A 16,116-nucleotide genomic window follows, 5' to 3' on the forward strand; every position below is an offset into this window, starting at 1 on the left:
TAACAGAAAAGATGTTGAAGAGGACTTTAATTTTTAGAGCTGAATTCAATCTCTCAGCAACTTCTATTATTTCTAGTTATGGAGCTTCTTCCTAAGTGTATTAACATTGTTAATATTATTAATTATTAATATTGTTAATAGGTGGCACTAGGGAAATAATAAAAATACCATTTTCTAAAGCTTTCTAGTTAGTAACATGTCAAATAATATATTAGGAACCATTTGCCTAACTTGCCAAAGAAAGTACTGGAGTAAGGTTTAATAGTATAATTACTAGGAGAATATCTTTCTGGGTTTGGGAAAATCCAGTCTAAGGCATATCATTGGACTAATTTGTTTTCATGACTCCATAATCATGCCATAATATTTGCCAAAATTAAAGAATGGTAATATATTGTAATAATAAAAATAATAAAAACAATAGCTAACATTTATATAGTGCCTACTGTGGGTCAGGCCCTGTGCTTAACTTTTTACAATTGCTCTCTCATTTGATCCTCAGAACAACCCTGGGAGGTATTTTATAGATGAAGAAACTGAGACAAACAGATTAAGTGATTTGCTTAGAATTGAACTTGGGTCTTTCTGATTCCAGACCTAACACTCTACTCACTTCACATCACTGAAACAAGATTTCCTTATTAACCTTACATACCCAAATAATTTATTCTTTGTACATGCTATTTGTTCTTTCTTTTTTTTTTTTTGCCAGTTGAATTTCTGGGGTCATTTACTATATAAAATTTCCATTTGGAAGACAACTTTGTAGGATGACTTTGAATACAGAAAAAAAAAAATGATAAATTGTTTTCTTCAAAGTCACAATTCCAGGCTCCCCTTTTAGCTGAGTACTCTGAAAATGTTTCCAAGGGACAAGAAAATTACTTGAAATGAAAGCATTGAGCTTATTTTGTTGATAATACAAGATCAATATTTTGTAGTCATTCAACTTTGATCTAACTCTAATAAAAAAGTTTTCTTCAGTTGTCCTTTGCTTACCCCTCTCTTCCTCCATCCAAGAAATCTTTGGTCTGGAATGGTTCTGACCTTGCAGCTAAATGAGTACAAAGGGTCTTTATATATGGTACACTTAGCATAGGGTCCCATAAAATGTCTAATAAATATTTGTTGATTGATGGATCATGGAAAATTTGGTTTAGTAATATTTGTGTTAGGCTTGAAAAAAAAATGAGGAAATATTCTATAACCAGAGAAAAGCAATGATTTCAGGTATGAACAAAAGCAAAGAAGTCGGAAAATGCAGGTATTTTCATGAGGCAGAGAACAATTCAGTTTGGACTGGGAGGGACATGAGCTTAAAAGATTGTAGAGAAACTTGAGTCCCCAGAAGGAAAGTTTGAATTTTCTTTAGAAGACAACAGCATGTACCTGGAAATTTTTGAGCAGAGGAATTTAAAATGTAGCTGAATAGAAGACTATATCTGTCTATAAGGAAGATATTTTGGTAGTTAGCATGAGGGATACATTGGAGGTGACAGAGGTGAGTCAAAAAAACCTGTTAGAAAGTTATTTTTTAAAATTATTTTTTTCCACTTCTGATTTCTCTACCTTTCTTAGTACATCTCTTCCATCTATTGAGAAGGGGGAAAAAGAAAAGAAATTTTTTTGCAGTCTGAATACATTCCTTTTTTTTTATTTAGAGATATTTCATTATAGATCTTTTGGAATTGCGATTGGTCATTGTTGATCATCATTCTTATGACTCTCAAAGTTGTTTATCTTTATATTATTGTTACAATTGTATAAATTGCTCTCCCAGTTCTGCTGACTTCATTTTGCATCATGTCATACAAGTCTTCCCAGATTTTTTTTTCTTTTTCTTTCCTGAATCCACCTCCTTCATTTTTTCTTCTAGAATGATTGTAATAGCACTTTCATATACTTTAACTTATTTATCCATTTCCCAATTGATGGATACCTCCTCAGTTTCTAATTGTTTGACAAGAAAAAAAGAAAAACTATATATATATATATATATATATATATATATATTTTCACATATGGATCATTTTCCTCTTTCTTTGATCTCATTGGGATATAGAACAAGTAATAGTCTAACTGGGACTAAGGATATGTACTTTTAATAGCATTTTTGGAAACAACTTCAAATTGCTTTCCTGGTGGCTGGACCAATTCAGAACTCCACCAATGGGGTATTTATGTTCCTGTTTTTCCCAAAACCTGTACAGTACTTATTACTTCTTTTTTCTTTTCTCTTTTCTCAATCTGATGGATGTAAACTGATACATCAGAGTTATTTTATTACTTGTAACAATCATAATTTAGATCATTTTTTCATATGACCAGATTCCTCCCTCTAAAAATTATTCTTTCACATTCTTTGACCTTTGACCACTTATCAGTTATGGAATGAATCCCATTCTTATAAAATTTGAATCCATTTCATAGATCTAAACTTAAAACTCTCTCTCGCTCTCCATAATATATATATATATATATATACATATATATACACATACACACACATACACATACACACATACAAAAAGTACACATATATAGGTAGATATCTAGAACTAATGCAACTTTAGAAATTAGAAAAGAACCTATTTGTACAAAAAGATTTATAGCAACTTTTTTTGTAGTGGCTAAGAATTAAAAATTGAGGAGATGTCCATCAATAAGAGAATGGATGAATAAGTTGTGTATATAATTGTAATGGGAAGTTGTTGTGCTATATAATAACAAGGGATATTAGCGAAAAAACTGAAAAGACTTATACAAACTGATACAGAGTAAGATGAACAGAACCAGGAGAAAAGCAATATTGTATGATGAACAAGTGCTTACTTATTCTAAGCAATACAATGATGCAAAGACAATCCCAAAGGATTCATGATGAAAAATGTTATCTGCTTCCGATGAAAGGATTGATGGCATCTGAATATAGATTGAAGTATACTATTTTTTGCTTTCTTTTCTTGTTTTGTTTGAGGTTTTTTACCACAAAACAACTAATATGGAAATATTTTACATGATTGTATGTGTATAATCTATATTGAATTGCTTAATACCTCAGAGAGGAGGAAGGAGAAAAAGGGAAGAATAGAATTTGGAACTCAAAACTTAAAAAATATCAAATATTAAAATTGTTTTACATAAAATTGGGTAAAATAAACTTAAAAAATTTTTTAAAACTTTTAAAAAAGTGCTGAGACTTTTTTCAAAGAAACTTTTCACAAAAATCCCCCATTTCTTGCCTTTCTTCTCATTTTATGTATTTTGTCTTATTTATTAAAAAATCTTTTGAATTTTATGTAAATAAAATTATCCATTAGAAATTTATCATAATCTATTTGGAGAATAATGTGGGTTTACACTACTATACTTGTTGTGAGACTAGATTGAAGTTGACAGCAAAAAGGAATTTATAGAGATGGAATTGATAGGATATGACACCTGACTGAAAGTAAAAGATGAAGAAAAGTGAACATTAAAAGGTAATTTAAGATTATAAATATGGGAGGTAGTGTGCCGCAGACATAAATAGTGAAGTTAGAAATATGGCCATTCTTGCAGCAAAAAATATTTGGTTTTGAAAACATTGAATATGAGGTGCCAGTAGTGTGAGAGAATAAATTCCTAAGAGAGATTGGGACTGCAGATCTAGATTTTGGGAATTATTTATATAGACATGGCACATGAAGCTTTGGGAATGAACAAGATTTCCAAATGAGAAAAGATAGAGAAAGAAGAGGGCCAGTGACAAAATTTGGGGAGAAATAAGATAATATGAAGAAAATAAAGAAGGGCAACAGAAAACTAGAAGACAGAGGCAAATCAAGAGAACTCAGTGTTTTCAAAACCAAGGGAGAAGGTTGTCTAGAAGAAAGAGTGATCAACACTATCAAATGCTGACAAAGATTTAAAAAAATTTAAAAAGAAAAGAAACCATTTAATTTGGTGATTAGGATGTCACTGGTGACTTTTCAGAAAGTTATGTCAAGCCAGTATTATTGGTAGTAGTAGTGATGTGGAGAACCAAATTGCAAAGTGGATGGTGAGGAAGTATAGATATCTAGTGTTGGTAACTTTTTCCAGGAAGTTCATAGTGGAAAAAGAGAAAATAGAATAGAAAATGGAACTGAAGAGAATAATTTGGGGGTTTTTTGGTTTTGTTTTGTTTTTAGGATTGGAGAATTGACAAATTATAAAGAACTCATGGAGAGAAAGATATACTGAAAATGACTCAGTGTCATGCAGTACAATAAAATACAATACAGTTTAACAAATATTTGCTAAGTGATTACTATGTCTAAGGCACTGTGCTAGATACAGATTAAAAAAAAAGATACTTTTGAATTTTAATGTTCTTTCATAAGAAAAGAAATGGCTTCTAGAACAAAGTCCTATAGAATATGTAAGATATGGGCTGAAAGTCACATCTTAGAAAGATTATTCTTAGTAAGGAGTGGGGATTGATTTTAATGTTGAGAAATTTAAGAATGCAGAAAAAGAGTTAAGGGACCTCACATTAGTTGGTTTCAGTCTTCTCAATGAGGGAAATTAGATCTGCTGTAAGTGTGGAAGATGGAAGTGAGATGGTAGAAGAGGTTTGCAATATTTGTTATGTGGCATGAGATAGAGTTAAAGTTAAATATGAAGACAAGTAAAGCCAAATTGGGGAAAATGAACTGGATAAATTGAATACAAAGACCACAAGAAGGGCAAAAATTGATTTAGTGTCAATGAAGGAAAAGGAAATGTAAAAAGATGGGAGGATGTGATGTGAAAGTAGTTTAGTTAACAAACTTAAAAGTAGTTTCTGGAGGCATAAGCACATTAACATACTTGCTCAGAGTTTCAAAATTAATGAGTATCAGAGGCTGAATTTGAATCCAGACCTTCACTTTAAACCTATTCCCACCATTGACTCTTCAGTTAAATATAAAACTAAAAAATGATCCACACAGTCAATAATAAAAAAAAAAATATCGGATACAATTACTTTTAATTGTGTTTTTTAGCATTTTACTTAGAACTAAAGAATTTCATCTCTTTTTTTTTTCTGGTAGCACTAGCAAATTTTGAATAGGTATTTTTTTTTGAAGTTTAAAAATACTGTCATCCTTTGAGTTCTGTGTAAGCACTGCTGATTTACAGAGAAATTAGATTTCACAAAGATCTGAGGCACTAGCTGGTGACTCTTCCCTTGAGTGCAGCCCACAGAAAGGAAAAGGAAGCAATAGAAATTTGACATGCATAGTCAATCAGGATGTACTGAAGAAAAGATTACCTAAAATGTCCTCAGCATTTGCCACCCACCCAAAGCTTACTAGTACTCTGTTGAATATGTTCATATAAAAGAGAGGAGTGGACTCCACAGGGACACTCACTCACTGTCTCCTGAACATGTATGAGAGTCACACTGCTCCAATCAGAGAGAATTCTCGGCCATAAGCAAGAACTAAAGGGCAAGAGAAGACAAGCTTTTGCTCTTTGCTGGTGGAGAAAGATTTACTCATCGGCACAAGGTAAACTCCCCCATACCACAAAGAGCATCTCCAAGAAAGACACTTCTTCCCCTCTTTCAGTAACGGGGAAGCTACTTTCTTTAGTAATTCAGTCAAGGGGTAGTTCCTTGGATGGGAAAACTTTTGGCCAGTCCAAATTGTTGCTGATTTTAGTAAACATGGTGGGAATGAAATAATATTATGTCCCAGAGAATAGTAAGAGCAGCTCCTAGAAAGTAGAGAGAAGGAGGAGGGGAATTCCCTTTTGCATTTAAAGATTTGCATTTAAAATGTTGTCTTAAGAATGGAATAATCATTTTTTCCTCTAAAAATTAATTATATTTTACAAATCCCCTGATTGAGGGTGATGAAATTTATAACAGACTTGTTATTTATTTGTTTGTTTAGAAAAAGAAAGAAAGGAAAGAAGAAAGGAAGGGAGGGAGCAAGAAAAAATGAAAAAAGGAAGGTAGGAATGGAAGGAAGGTAAAAATGGAACGGAGGAGAGAAGAAAGGAAGTTTTGTTTGATGAAACAGAGGACCCCAGGAAAAGCAGCCTGAGCATAAGGGTGGCAGTCTTTTCTATCCCCTAAGGTTTGTCAGGGGATAGAAAAGTCCTTCAAAGTCGATATAGTTCCTTCCCCACCCCCATCCCCACCCCCACCTCATCCCTTCATTCTGCCCTTTCCTCTCACTGTACTAATAGAGAAATCTCTGTAGTGAGTGTGCGCTAGCGACACTGGGATATCAGAAAGTGTTAAGCGTGTGGTTCTCAGGTCAGTCTGGCCCATTGTGCATTCCCCGCATGGCCCTGTGGCACTGGATAGTTGATAGACGGATAAAACTTAACAAATTGCTCACGAGAGGCTTTTTTCCTTAAGATTCTTTAGTTGATTCTTGCGAGAGCATGCATAACGTCCAGGGCAATCGGGCACCGAGACTTTGTTTTCTCTACATCACCTCTCCCTTCCTGCCCACCTCTGGAAAAGTTCTCCATCTTCTTGAACGCCTCTTGGAATGCTGCCCACTTTCCAATAAAAGGTTTTTAGGAAATCTGAGCTGCAAGGACTGAGGCAGGGGCTAATGAACCGGTGAGGGGACTTGTCCAGGACCACTCACTTGGCAGTGCCAATGCTCTCCGCATCGAGGTAGAGATGGGGGAAAGGGATCCAAGAGGCTAAACGGGTAATCAAGTTCTGGGGGCCAGAGACAAGAAGGGTTGCAGAAGTACTGCTTTTTAGTCCTAAACAAGATTCTCACTTGCATTTTTTCCTTTCCTTACCTTTTTTTTTTTTTTTTAAACCACTCCTCCTCTTCTCCTCCAACATCTTTGACCGAGTTTCTTTCCTTAGACATTCTAATTCTTTTCTTCCCAGTCCAGGGAGAAACTCGCCCCAGGCACGTGCTGGGTATGATCCCGGAAAGATCTAAATATTACTGTTTTCTTTTTCTCCCCTCTTCTTTTCAGACGCAGGGAAGATGCGGGCAGTTAGCGAGTGGCCGAAGGTGCCTACGCTCTTCCTTTTTATTCTCGCTTTAGCCTCCCAGGAGAGCCAAGGAATCCCTCGAAACCATAGGGAAACAGAGGCACAGGATGACAAAGACAAGCTTCTCCGTCTCCTTCCAGCTCCCGATGCTTCTAGTAGCGTCCAGATCCCGCAGCAGCACAGCTGGGGCAGGGTGCGCTCCACTAGCCAGCAGGAGAGCGTGGTGTCTATCTCCACTTCTTCCTCCTTCTCCGAACCCCTGAGGGATCGCGACAAGGCACTACTCTTTTCTGCCTCCTTCTCCACTGAACCCGCCCGCTCTTGGCTCCTCAGCTCATCCAGGAACGCAGGTAAGAGCCAGTTTCAAAGATTTGCTTTTTTCCTTCTTTACCTATTCAGTGTATCTGACCTGCGTCTAGCTTCTGGATGTTGGAAGAAACCACGGCTTGAAAGAGCTTTCTATCCCAATCCAAAAATGCCAGTCTCATTCTAAAAAACAAAAACATAAATTGTACACGTTTTGAAGGTTTCCATTCTAAAACCTACTCCTAGTAGTTTGGTCCGGAGACTTTGAGAAGAGAAAGGAGAGGAAGGGTGCATTCGGGGATACAAGGAGGATGAAAGGGAGTAAATCATGCTAAAGCAACTGGAACTCTCAGTCACAGAAAGAAGCAACATTAAACTTCTGCACGAGTTTGGGCTTTGGCTTCATTTGAGGAAAAACAGAAAGCGGTTTACATTTCTTTGCAGCTGGCCACACAGGTTGATTTCCATTATTATTAAAAACAGAGGGATAGAGTGCAAAGATTTCTGCATGAAGAGTAAGCACTTTATAATTCTAAATTATTTAGAGCTAATTTGAAGTTAGAGATCCCATGTTTGAATCAGGACTCTGCTATTTATAACCAGTGTGAGATTGTGGACAAGTCAAAAGCACTCTGGACCTCTAAGATTCCTTTTAGCTTGAAATCTGTTTTCCTATATTCTAAATTTCCAGCAGCTTTCTCTAGATCTTTTCAAATATAGAAGGGTCTGGAAAGAGACAGAATCCCTCAGACTGCTTTGCTGGGCAAGTTGCCAGAGGTAGTCCATGGGAGAGGAGAAAAGACTGCTCATAGAGAGAATAGAGAGGTGAATGAGAGAAGTCTGAATTTATCAGAAGGGCTATAAAATTATAGGGGAAAGAGGAAATGGTATATATATATATATATATATATATATATATATATATATATATATATATATATATGTGTGTGTATGTGTGTATACACATATATATGTCACAAAACATGTCTACATATATTATTCACTGGACACTTGAGACAAGCTATTATTTTCTTCTCTCACTCACATCATCAGCCTGTGACTAAGTACTGAGGACACAGTTATGCAGTTGAAGAAATCAAGGACAGAGCTATGTTAATGGCTGAACTTGAAATAAAATTTAGATCTTCTCATTCTAAAACTAGTGCCCTTTCCATTGTGCTACTATTATGTCAAGCTAGGAAAATGTCCTGGGAAATTTGTAGAAATAAAATTTTTGGAGAGATAATTAATTTTCTGATTTTTTTCATCTTTGCTCATTATTCTTTAGTATCAGATTGTTGTTAATGTTTTTTTTTTCCAACTGTGTATAATCATATGATTACAGATTTAAAACTGGAGGGACCTTAAAGGTTATATAGACTTTGACTCTATTGCTTATTGTTTACATGCCCATAGGAAACTTATCACCTCTCTGTTTTTGTTGTATAGTTCTTTTTCAGTAGAATCCCATTTTTGTAATCCTATTTGGAGTTTTCTTGGCAAAGATACTGGAGTGGTTTGTCATTTCCTTCTCCAGCTTGTGTTATAGATGAAGAAGTGAGGCTAATAGAGTTAAATGACTTGTCCAGACCTAGTAAGTATCTGAAGCCAGATTTGAATTTGGGAAAATGAATCTTAGTGCCAGGCCAGGCATTATATCCACTTCATCACCTAGCTGCTTCCTCATTTATTCATATGTAAAATGAAGGCATTTGACTCAAAGTCTATTCCACAACCATAGATATCTATGATCCTAACCTTAAAAACAGAGCAAAGATCTTTTGTTCTTTTGGTCACATATCTACTACTCTTTGCATTGTACTATTTGAAGCATTTGGAAAATCCAAAATGATGATATTTCCTGTTTTATTCTTAGCTTTCAGAAACCTACCCCATGAAAGGTTAGATAATGTAATCACAAGACCAGACTGTAAAGAAAGTATAGTTGTTTCTACTTAGATCCAATATCTCCAGGCAGATAACCTCTTCCTTAGGGCAGCTCCTTAAAGCCATCATTCTTGCCCTTTAAACATCAAAAAAAAAAAAAAAAAAAAAAAGATTCCCTGTTGCTGTGTCATGCCTATAGTTGGTCTCCTGACATAATCCTCTTTTGACTAGGAATTAAGCAAAAGACGGGAACTCAAGGTTCCTGCCAGATCCTAATTTGCTAGGTCATACCACCTATATTCACACCTCTTTACCTCATTTTTCACATTTTACAAATAGAGAAAAATCTAGGACAGTAGAATCAGAGGTCTGTTACAGAACCTTTTCCTTGTAAGTACTAGATATTTTACAAATTTGAGGTAAACCAAAATTATATTGTTCTAAGTATTTTATTCACATAAACTGATTTTAATATATTTTTAATATATATGCACATATATATATCAAATTTGTTAAGGAAAAAGCTGAGAGAAATAGATAACATACAAAATGATAAATTTAAGATTCAGTATCCTAGGAGGTACAGTGAATAGAGAACCATCCCTGGAGTCAGGAAGAATGGAATTCAAATTCTGTTCAAATTCTGGTGACCCCAGAAACTAACTAGCCTTTTTGACCCTGGACAATTCACCTCCAGAATAGAAAAAATAAAATATACAGAACCATGTGTGTATCCACAGGGCTGGAACATTATATTATACTGTATTGTATTATACTTAGAACCCAAAGGGTCTTGGATAGATAGGCTGCTAAAACATTAGACTGAATTAAATAAAATGAAATTTAATAAGGATAAATATGTTTTAACACTTGGATGCCAAAAAATCAGCTTCACAAGATGAAGGAAATCTGGTTAGAAAGCACTTGTTCTGTTAAGGAAATGGAAGATGGGATGTTAGTAGACAATTTCAATATGAATCAGCAATATGATGTGGCAGCCAAAAAAAAAAAAAAAAAAAAGCTAATTTGAACTTGGGTCTTAAAATTTAAGGAAATTGTAACTTCAGGAAGGTAAAAGCAGAATCCCATTGTACTTTTCCCTCATCAGACCTCTTGGAATATTGTGTTCACTTTTGAACATGTGATTTAAGAGGGACATTGATAAACTGGACAGTATCTCTAAAGAAGACAATCAAGATGATGAAATACCATGAAATCATGTCATCTGAAAACTGAAAGAATTGAGCATATTTAACTTGGAGAAGAGAAAGCCCCAGTAGGACAAGATAATTGAGTTTAAGCATTTCAAGGGCTTTCATATGGAAAAGGGATTGAACTTATTCTGTTTGAGACCAGACAATCAAAACAGGAACAATGAATGGAAATTGCAGAGAGGGCAGTTTAGGCTAGATGTCAACTCCCCAGCTGCTAGAATTTTCCCAAAGTTGCATGGGCTGTATGGAGGTGTGTTCCCCATTCTTCGAAGAGAGGCAATGTTTAGACATGTTATAATGGAGATTAGTTCTTTTCATCTTTCAAATTCTGTGATTCTGGTAGCATACATTTTTATCAGATGAATTGAGAGGTCAATCTTTATCACTGACCTGCTGTATAAATCTATTTCCTTTTATGTTTTTAGGGGGGTGGTTTCAGGACTGATTACCTCATTGTTATAGTGACTTTCAGGAGATAAAATTCTCTCTACAAATAAGTATCTAAAACTCTTCTGCAAATTAAAGTCTTAGAAAAATGCCTGGGAAACCAGGGTCATGTAACCAGTATGTATCACAAGCAAAAACTCAAATCCAGATTTTTCTGAATGTGATTCTAGCTCTTTAACCTCTATCATGAAGCCCCTTTTATATTAATCTTCTGGCTTTTAATTCTATTGCCGTAATACAACGATAGAAGCAAAAATTATTCCTTTGAATTTTAGATTTTATAGCTTTTGTGGAGTAGACAGAAGAGAAGGCTCTAAAAATGGTTTCTTGGTTGCTATAGGGAGAGATGAAGGAGTCAAAATTTATTTTTCTCTTCAAAAACCTATGGTAGTTATGAAGATAGTTAGACAAGTGTGAAATGGCCATATGCTAGTATATTTTGGTATATACACAGGTATTCATTAGCATCTTATAATTCTATAAACATTCATATATATGAACAGAATATATTTTCTAAGAAATTCCCTATTGTGTTTAGTTTACATGAAAATATATAATCTTTTAGAACCTTAATCAGCTATAATATATTCTCTAAATGTAATTTATTCAAAATGGATTTAGTTTCTGGTATGTTTTTGAAATGATCTGAGTTTTATTTTTCCCGAAAACATTGGCCATCATCTTTCCAATAATTAAATAAAAATCTCAGTTTCACATCTAAAATGGGTATACTAATAGTTGTTCTATTAGTCTTTTAGAATTGTTACATGGATCAAATGAAAAGACATATGTAAAAATAAATACTTTGTCAATTTTACAATCCTATTCTTAGTATGAACAGGAAGGTTGTTCAGGATAAACCAAAGAGGGAGTGACAATAGCAAAAATCAGTAGCTCTGAGTACCTTATCCAATTCTCCTGCTCAATGTTCTGCTTGTAAACAATTACAATTTAAACACCACTGCTGGTGTTTGGAAGTCAATCCCCAGCACACTATCTGAGTAGAGCTTAGAAGATTTGGAAGAAAGAGAGGGAAGGAACCTGGAAGTTTTATAGCTTAACTGTGAGGATTGGGTATTCTTAGCATGTCTCGGAGAATGTATTTTTTCCTGTGCTGTGAGTGTTCCCTGGGAAGTACCAGTGGCTTATCTTCCCTGGGAAGTACCAGGCCACACTGATGAGATTTGGGACACAAGGAATATTAAAAACATTTTGGCTATGATGTATCTGGGTCACAAGGCACTGAAAACAGGGATTTGACAGTACCGATTGAATAGTCATTTCTCAAAGTGCATCCATGTCAGAGGGCACAAATATAAGATTTAATCATTATTATTATTTATTAAGATTTGTCATGTTATCTGGTGATATATCTAACAGTTGTTTATTTATCATCTTACCCTATTGTTCTTCTATGTGAACTCTTCTTTGCTGGGTCTTCTTCCAAGTCATTGAATTCCTCTCATACGAGGTAGATGTTCCTCAAGACTCGACTCTTCTTTTTTTATTTTATTTTACCTGCTGATCTCATTATTTCCCATGGATTCAATGATCATTTTGATACTGATAATTCCCAGATCTACTTTTTCAGCCTTAAGTTCTCTTCTAACCTCCAAACTTACATCTCCAATTGACTGTTAATCATTTAAAACTGGGTGTGCCATAGACATCATAAACTCAAAACTTAAGCTCCCAAACTGAATGCATTATTGTTTTTCCCAAATCCTTTCTCTTTCTAAAGTTTCTTATTATTGTTGAGGCACCATCATTTTCCCACTCTCTCAGGCTCACAACTTAGGTGTCATCCTCAGCTCCTCATTATTTCTCACTCCCCCATATCCAATCTGTTGCCAAGTCCTGTTGATTTTACCTTTATAATATCTCTCACTCTTCTTACCATTCTGATCCAGTCCCAATCCCTTATCTAATGCCTAGACTATTCCAATAGTTTCTTGAGGTGATGGGGGGTTTCCCTCCCTCAAAGCTCTCTCTTTAGTTTATCTTCCACTCAGCTATCAAATTAATTTTTCTAATGCAGGTCTGACTTTTCCATCCATCCTCATTAATTCAGTAATCTCCAGGGGTTCCCTATCAACTTCATCATCAAATATAGAATCCTCTGGCATTCAAAGTATTTCATAACTTGGCTTCCTACTGTTTTTCCAGTCTTATAAGTTTACTGCTTCCTCATGTATACTGTAATTCAGTGACATTGGCTTCCTTGTTATTCCTCAAACAAGATACTCCATTTCCCTACTCTGGGTTTTTTTTCCCCCTCGATGTCCCCCATACCTAAAATGGCCTTCCCCCTCAGTTCCACCTTCTGGCATTCCTGTCTTTCTTTTAGTCTCAACTAAAAATCCCATCATCTCTGGGAAGACTTTCCCATTCCACCATAATGTTAGTACCTACCCTCTTTTGACTGTCTACAGTTTTTTCTGTATATATCTTATTTACAGATAGTTGTTTGCTTTTTGTTACCTACTTCCCCACTCTTACTCCCTCTCCAATTCATTAGACTATGAAATATTTGAGAGCAGGGACAGGGATTATCTTTTTGCCTTATTTTGTATTCTCCTTGCTTAGCACAGGGCCTGGTATGTCATAGGTGCTTAATAAATGTTTATTTATTGTGCAATAGAAATGACACAACTAAATATTGTAGATAATTGTGATGTTAGTCTTAATCAAAGAGCATTTATTAGACACATCACCTTTAGGGAAGTAAGAGGCAATTTGAACAACTGTCCAACTTTCTCAGAAACAGCTGTCCAAAAGGGTTATGAGGGGCATGTGGAGGTGGTGCATTCCCCCTCATAAATCTCCAAGAAAAGGCTAGATGACAACTGGTAAAGTATGTTATAGTAGAACTTTTTTCTTCCAGTATGGATTGGACTAGAGAGCTGCTTAGATTCCTTCTATCTCTGCCTTTTGTGATCCTGTGATGTATACATATATATGTAAATGTATTTTCTTGAACTTTTAACATTAATTTAGAAGGAAGGAATGACATTTCAAAAGATTCTGTTTTCTTCCTTCTGGAGTTCAGAATGCCATCCTCTGAATTAGATATTAGAAAAAAAATTAAGGAAGGAAAGAAAGAAAAGTTCAAAATAATTCATATATCCAGGGGAAAAGAATTTAATTTTTCTCATTATCTGAGGGATGAGTTGCTTTAAAGGAATCAACAAAGAGAAAACTTAAAAAAAAGTTAATCAAATTAATATCCCATCATTTTTTCTTGTATAGGGCCATTAAATTATATGAAATATGTATAAGGCAACAAATTACAAATAGAAACCTCTAGGTATAGAATTTGGCTGCAGATTTTTACATTACACTTCGGGTATGTTTTACAGGTGAGAAAACTGGACCGGTCTTATGAAGATGTTGAGAAGGTCTTCAATCTAAATACTTAGTTACAAAAAGTTACAGAGCAAATCTCAATATAGAAAAATATGGCTTTAGAAATAAAATGAATAAGTGAATAAAAAAGCATTTATTCAGTGTTTACTATGTGCCAAGAAATGTGCTAATGGAATATTAATATAAAAGTAAAGACAGTTCCCATCCTCGAGGACCTTATATTCTGATGAGAACCAATATTGATTAGGAGAATATAAAACACAATAAAATCTTATTTAGTCTTCACTAATTTATAATTATTATCTGATAATTATATTTGTTTTGAATGAAGGTTTACTTTAAAGCTTGCTTGATATACAGCTGCCTTTTTTGGGTGGGATTTATGGATGCTAATAGTTAAGAACAATTAATAGGCCAGAGGAAGAGAAGGGGAAAGGGAAACTCCCCCTCATCTTTTTTTTTAAACAATCTTATTAGAATTACTTGATTGCTGTGTTAAGATGGAAAGTTCACTAATATTCACAGATTCATAGAGCTAAGCCAAGAGTAATAAAATAAATAGGACATTTATTCAAATAAGAAGAAAGAGAGGTTTCAATAGGTCATAGTAAAGAGGCGATCAGCAAAAATAAAAAGAATGGATGACAACAACATTATGGAGCTAGATAATAAGGGAGAATAGATGGAGATGTACCAAAATGCCAGGCAATAGTACTTTTGATGAAAGACCACAAGATGTTTGTGAAAGAAAGATTATCTCACATCTCTGTCCAATTTAATATTCCTCCTAAATCAGGTGCATATGCTTTGCTATGCATCAGACTCAAGCAACATACTTGTTATAATTTATACATCTTTTCATTAAAATGGGATTTCTACTTGGTAATATAACACTAGTGTAGTGCTAATATTAGGTTAGTGTATTATAAAACCTAGAAAATAATCATGGCTTCTCTCACATATTCTACAATTTAGATTTTAAAAATTAAATAATAACTCTCATTTAGACAATGGTTTTATGTGGGATGTTACCAATAATATATTTTCGGCAAAAGACTATTGCTGTGACAATCAGTATACTTTTGTATTTGTATCATCATTGCTCTAGTACAAGGGTTCTTAGCCTGTAGTTTATGAAAACTTTTTTTCTTTTGTTTTTTTAATTTTGATAATTGTGTTTCAATGTAACTGGTTCCTTTGTCATCTCATGAATTTTCTTTATTTAAAAATAATCTGAAGAGGTGTTCATAGGCTTCTTCAGATGACCAAAGAGGTACATACCACATAAAAAAAGCTAAGAACCATAGTCTTGTTAGACATGTTTTAAAATCTATTTTAAGTTTTTTTCCCCCCACTAGGAATAGTCATTTTACAGATTCCAATGAGCTTTTTTAGATAACATGTCAGCAAAGTACGAAGTACTGAGATGTTTAGGAAGTTTTTTTGTAGTTGCAAATAAATATATTTATAAAAGAGATATTTGTAGAATAAATAATTTGTCTTGGTGGACTTTGTATTATTCATCTGGATCATTCTATTCCTAGCTACATTGCAGAAGATAATTTTGGTATGTTAAAAGCTATCTGACTAAATTTCATTTTGTAGGAAAGGATGAAAAACAGATGGGGAAAGGATGGATAGGGTTTGGAATTTAGGTTTCTTTGATAGTTATAAGGCAATTATCTTCTGAAGGGAATGTATGGTATGTGTCCAAACATTCTTCTGCAGGCCAGACAAGAAAACTGAATATTTAGAATTGTCTGGGTCAGAGAAGAATTAAAAAGAGTAACAACATGATTACAAAAATAACCACCACAACTTCCTACAGTTTAATACTGAACTATTATCCTTGTAAATCTGAATAAAATAAAGTGGTTTGTAAAATATGAAAGGAAGTCATTGTGGATTAGCTCT

General features: G+C 34.4%; 1 protein-coding gene across 4 annotated transcripts in view; it reads left to right on the top strand.

Moving 5' to 3' along the window:
- The first annotated feature begins 5,231 nt into the window (after positions 1-5,231).
- ALKAL1 (ALK and LTK ligand 1) overlaps positions 5,232-16,116 on the top strand; it is a 56,054-nt gene continuing 45,169 nt past the window's right edge. For 2 of the 4 annotated variants that reach the window (XM_051970205.1, XM_051970206.1), the window contains exons 1-2: positions 5,236-5,516; positions 6,964-7,332. In XM_051970205.1, the coding sequence (XP_051826165.1) occupies positions 5,399-5,516; positions 6,964-7,332 (487 nt within the window). In that variant the 5' untranslated portion in view covers positions 5,236-5,398. Of the gene's footprint in view, positions 5,517-6,275; positions 6,644-6,963; positions 7,333-16,116 lie in introns of those variants that run through there. The other 2 variants (XM_051970208.1, XM_051970207.1) reach the window with 2 other exon arrangements.

Source organism: Antechinus flavipes, chromosome 1 (assembly GCF_016432865.1).
Source record: "Antechinus flavipes isolate AdamAnt ecotype Samford, QLD, Australia chromosome 1, AdamAnt_v2, whole genome shotgun sequence".
Lineage (NCBI taxonomy): Eukaryota > Metazoa > Chordata > Mammalia > Dasyuromorphia > Dasyuridae > Antechinus > Antechinus flavipes.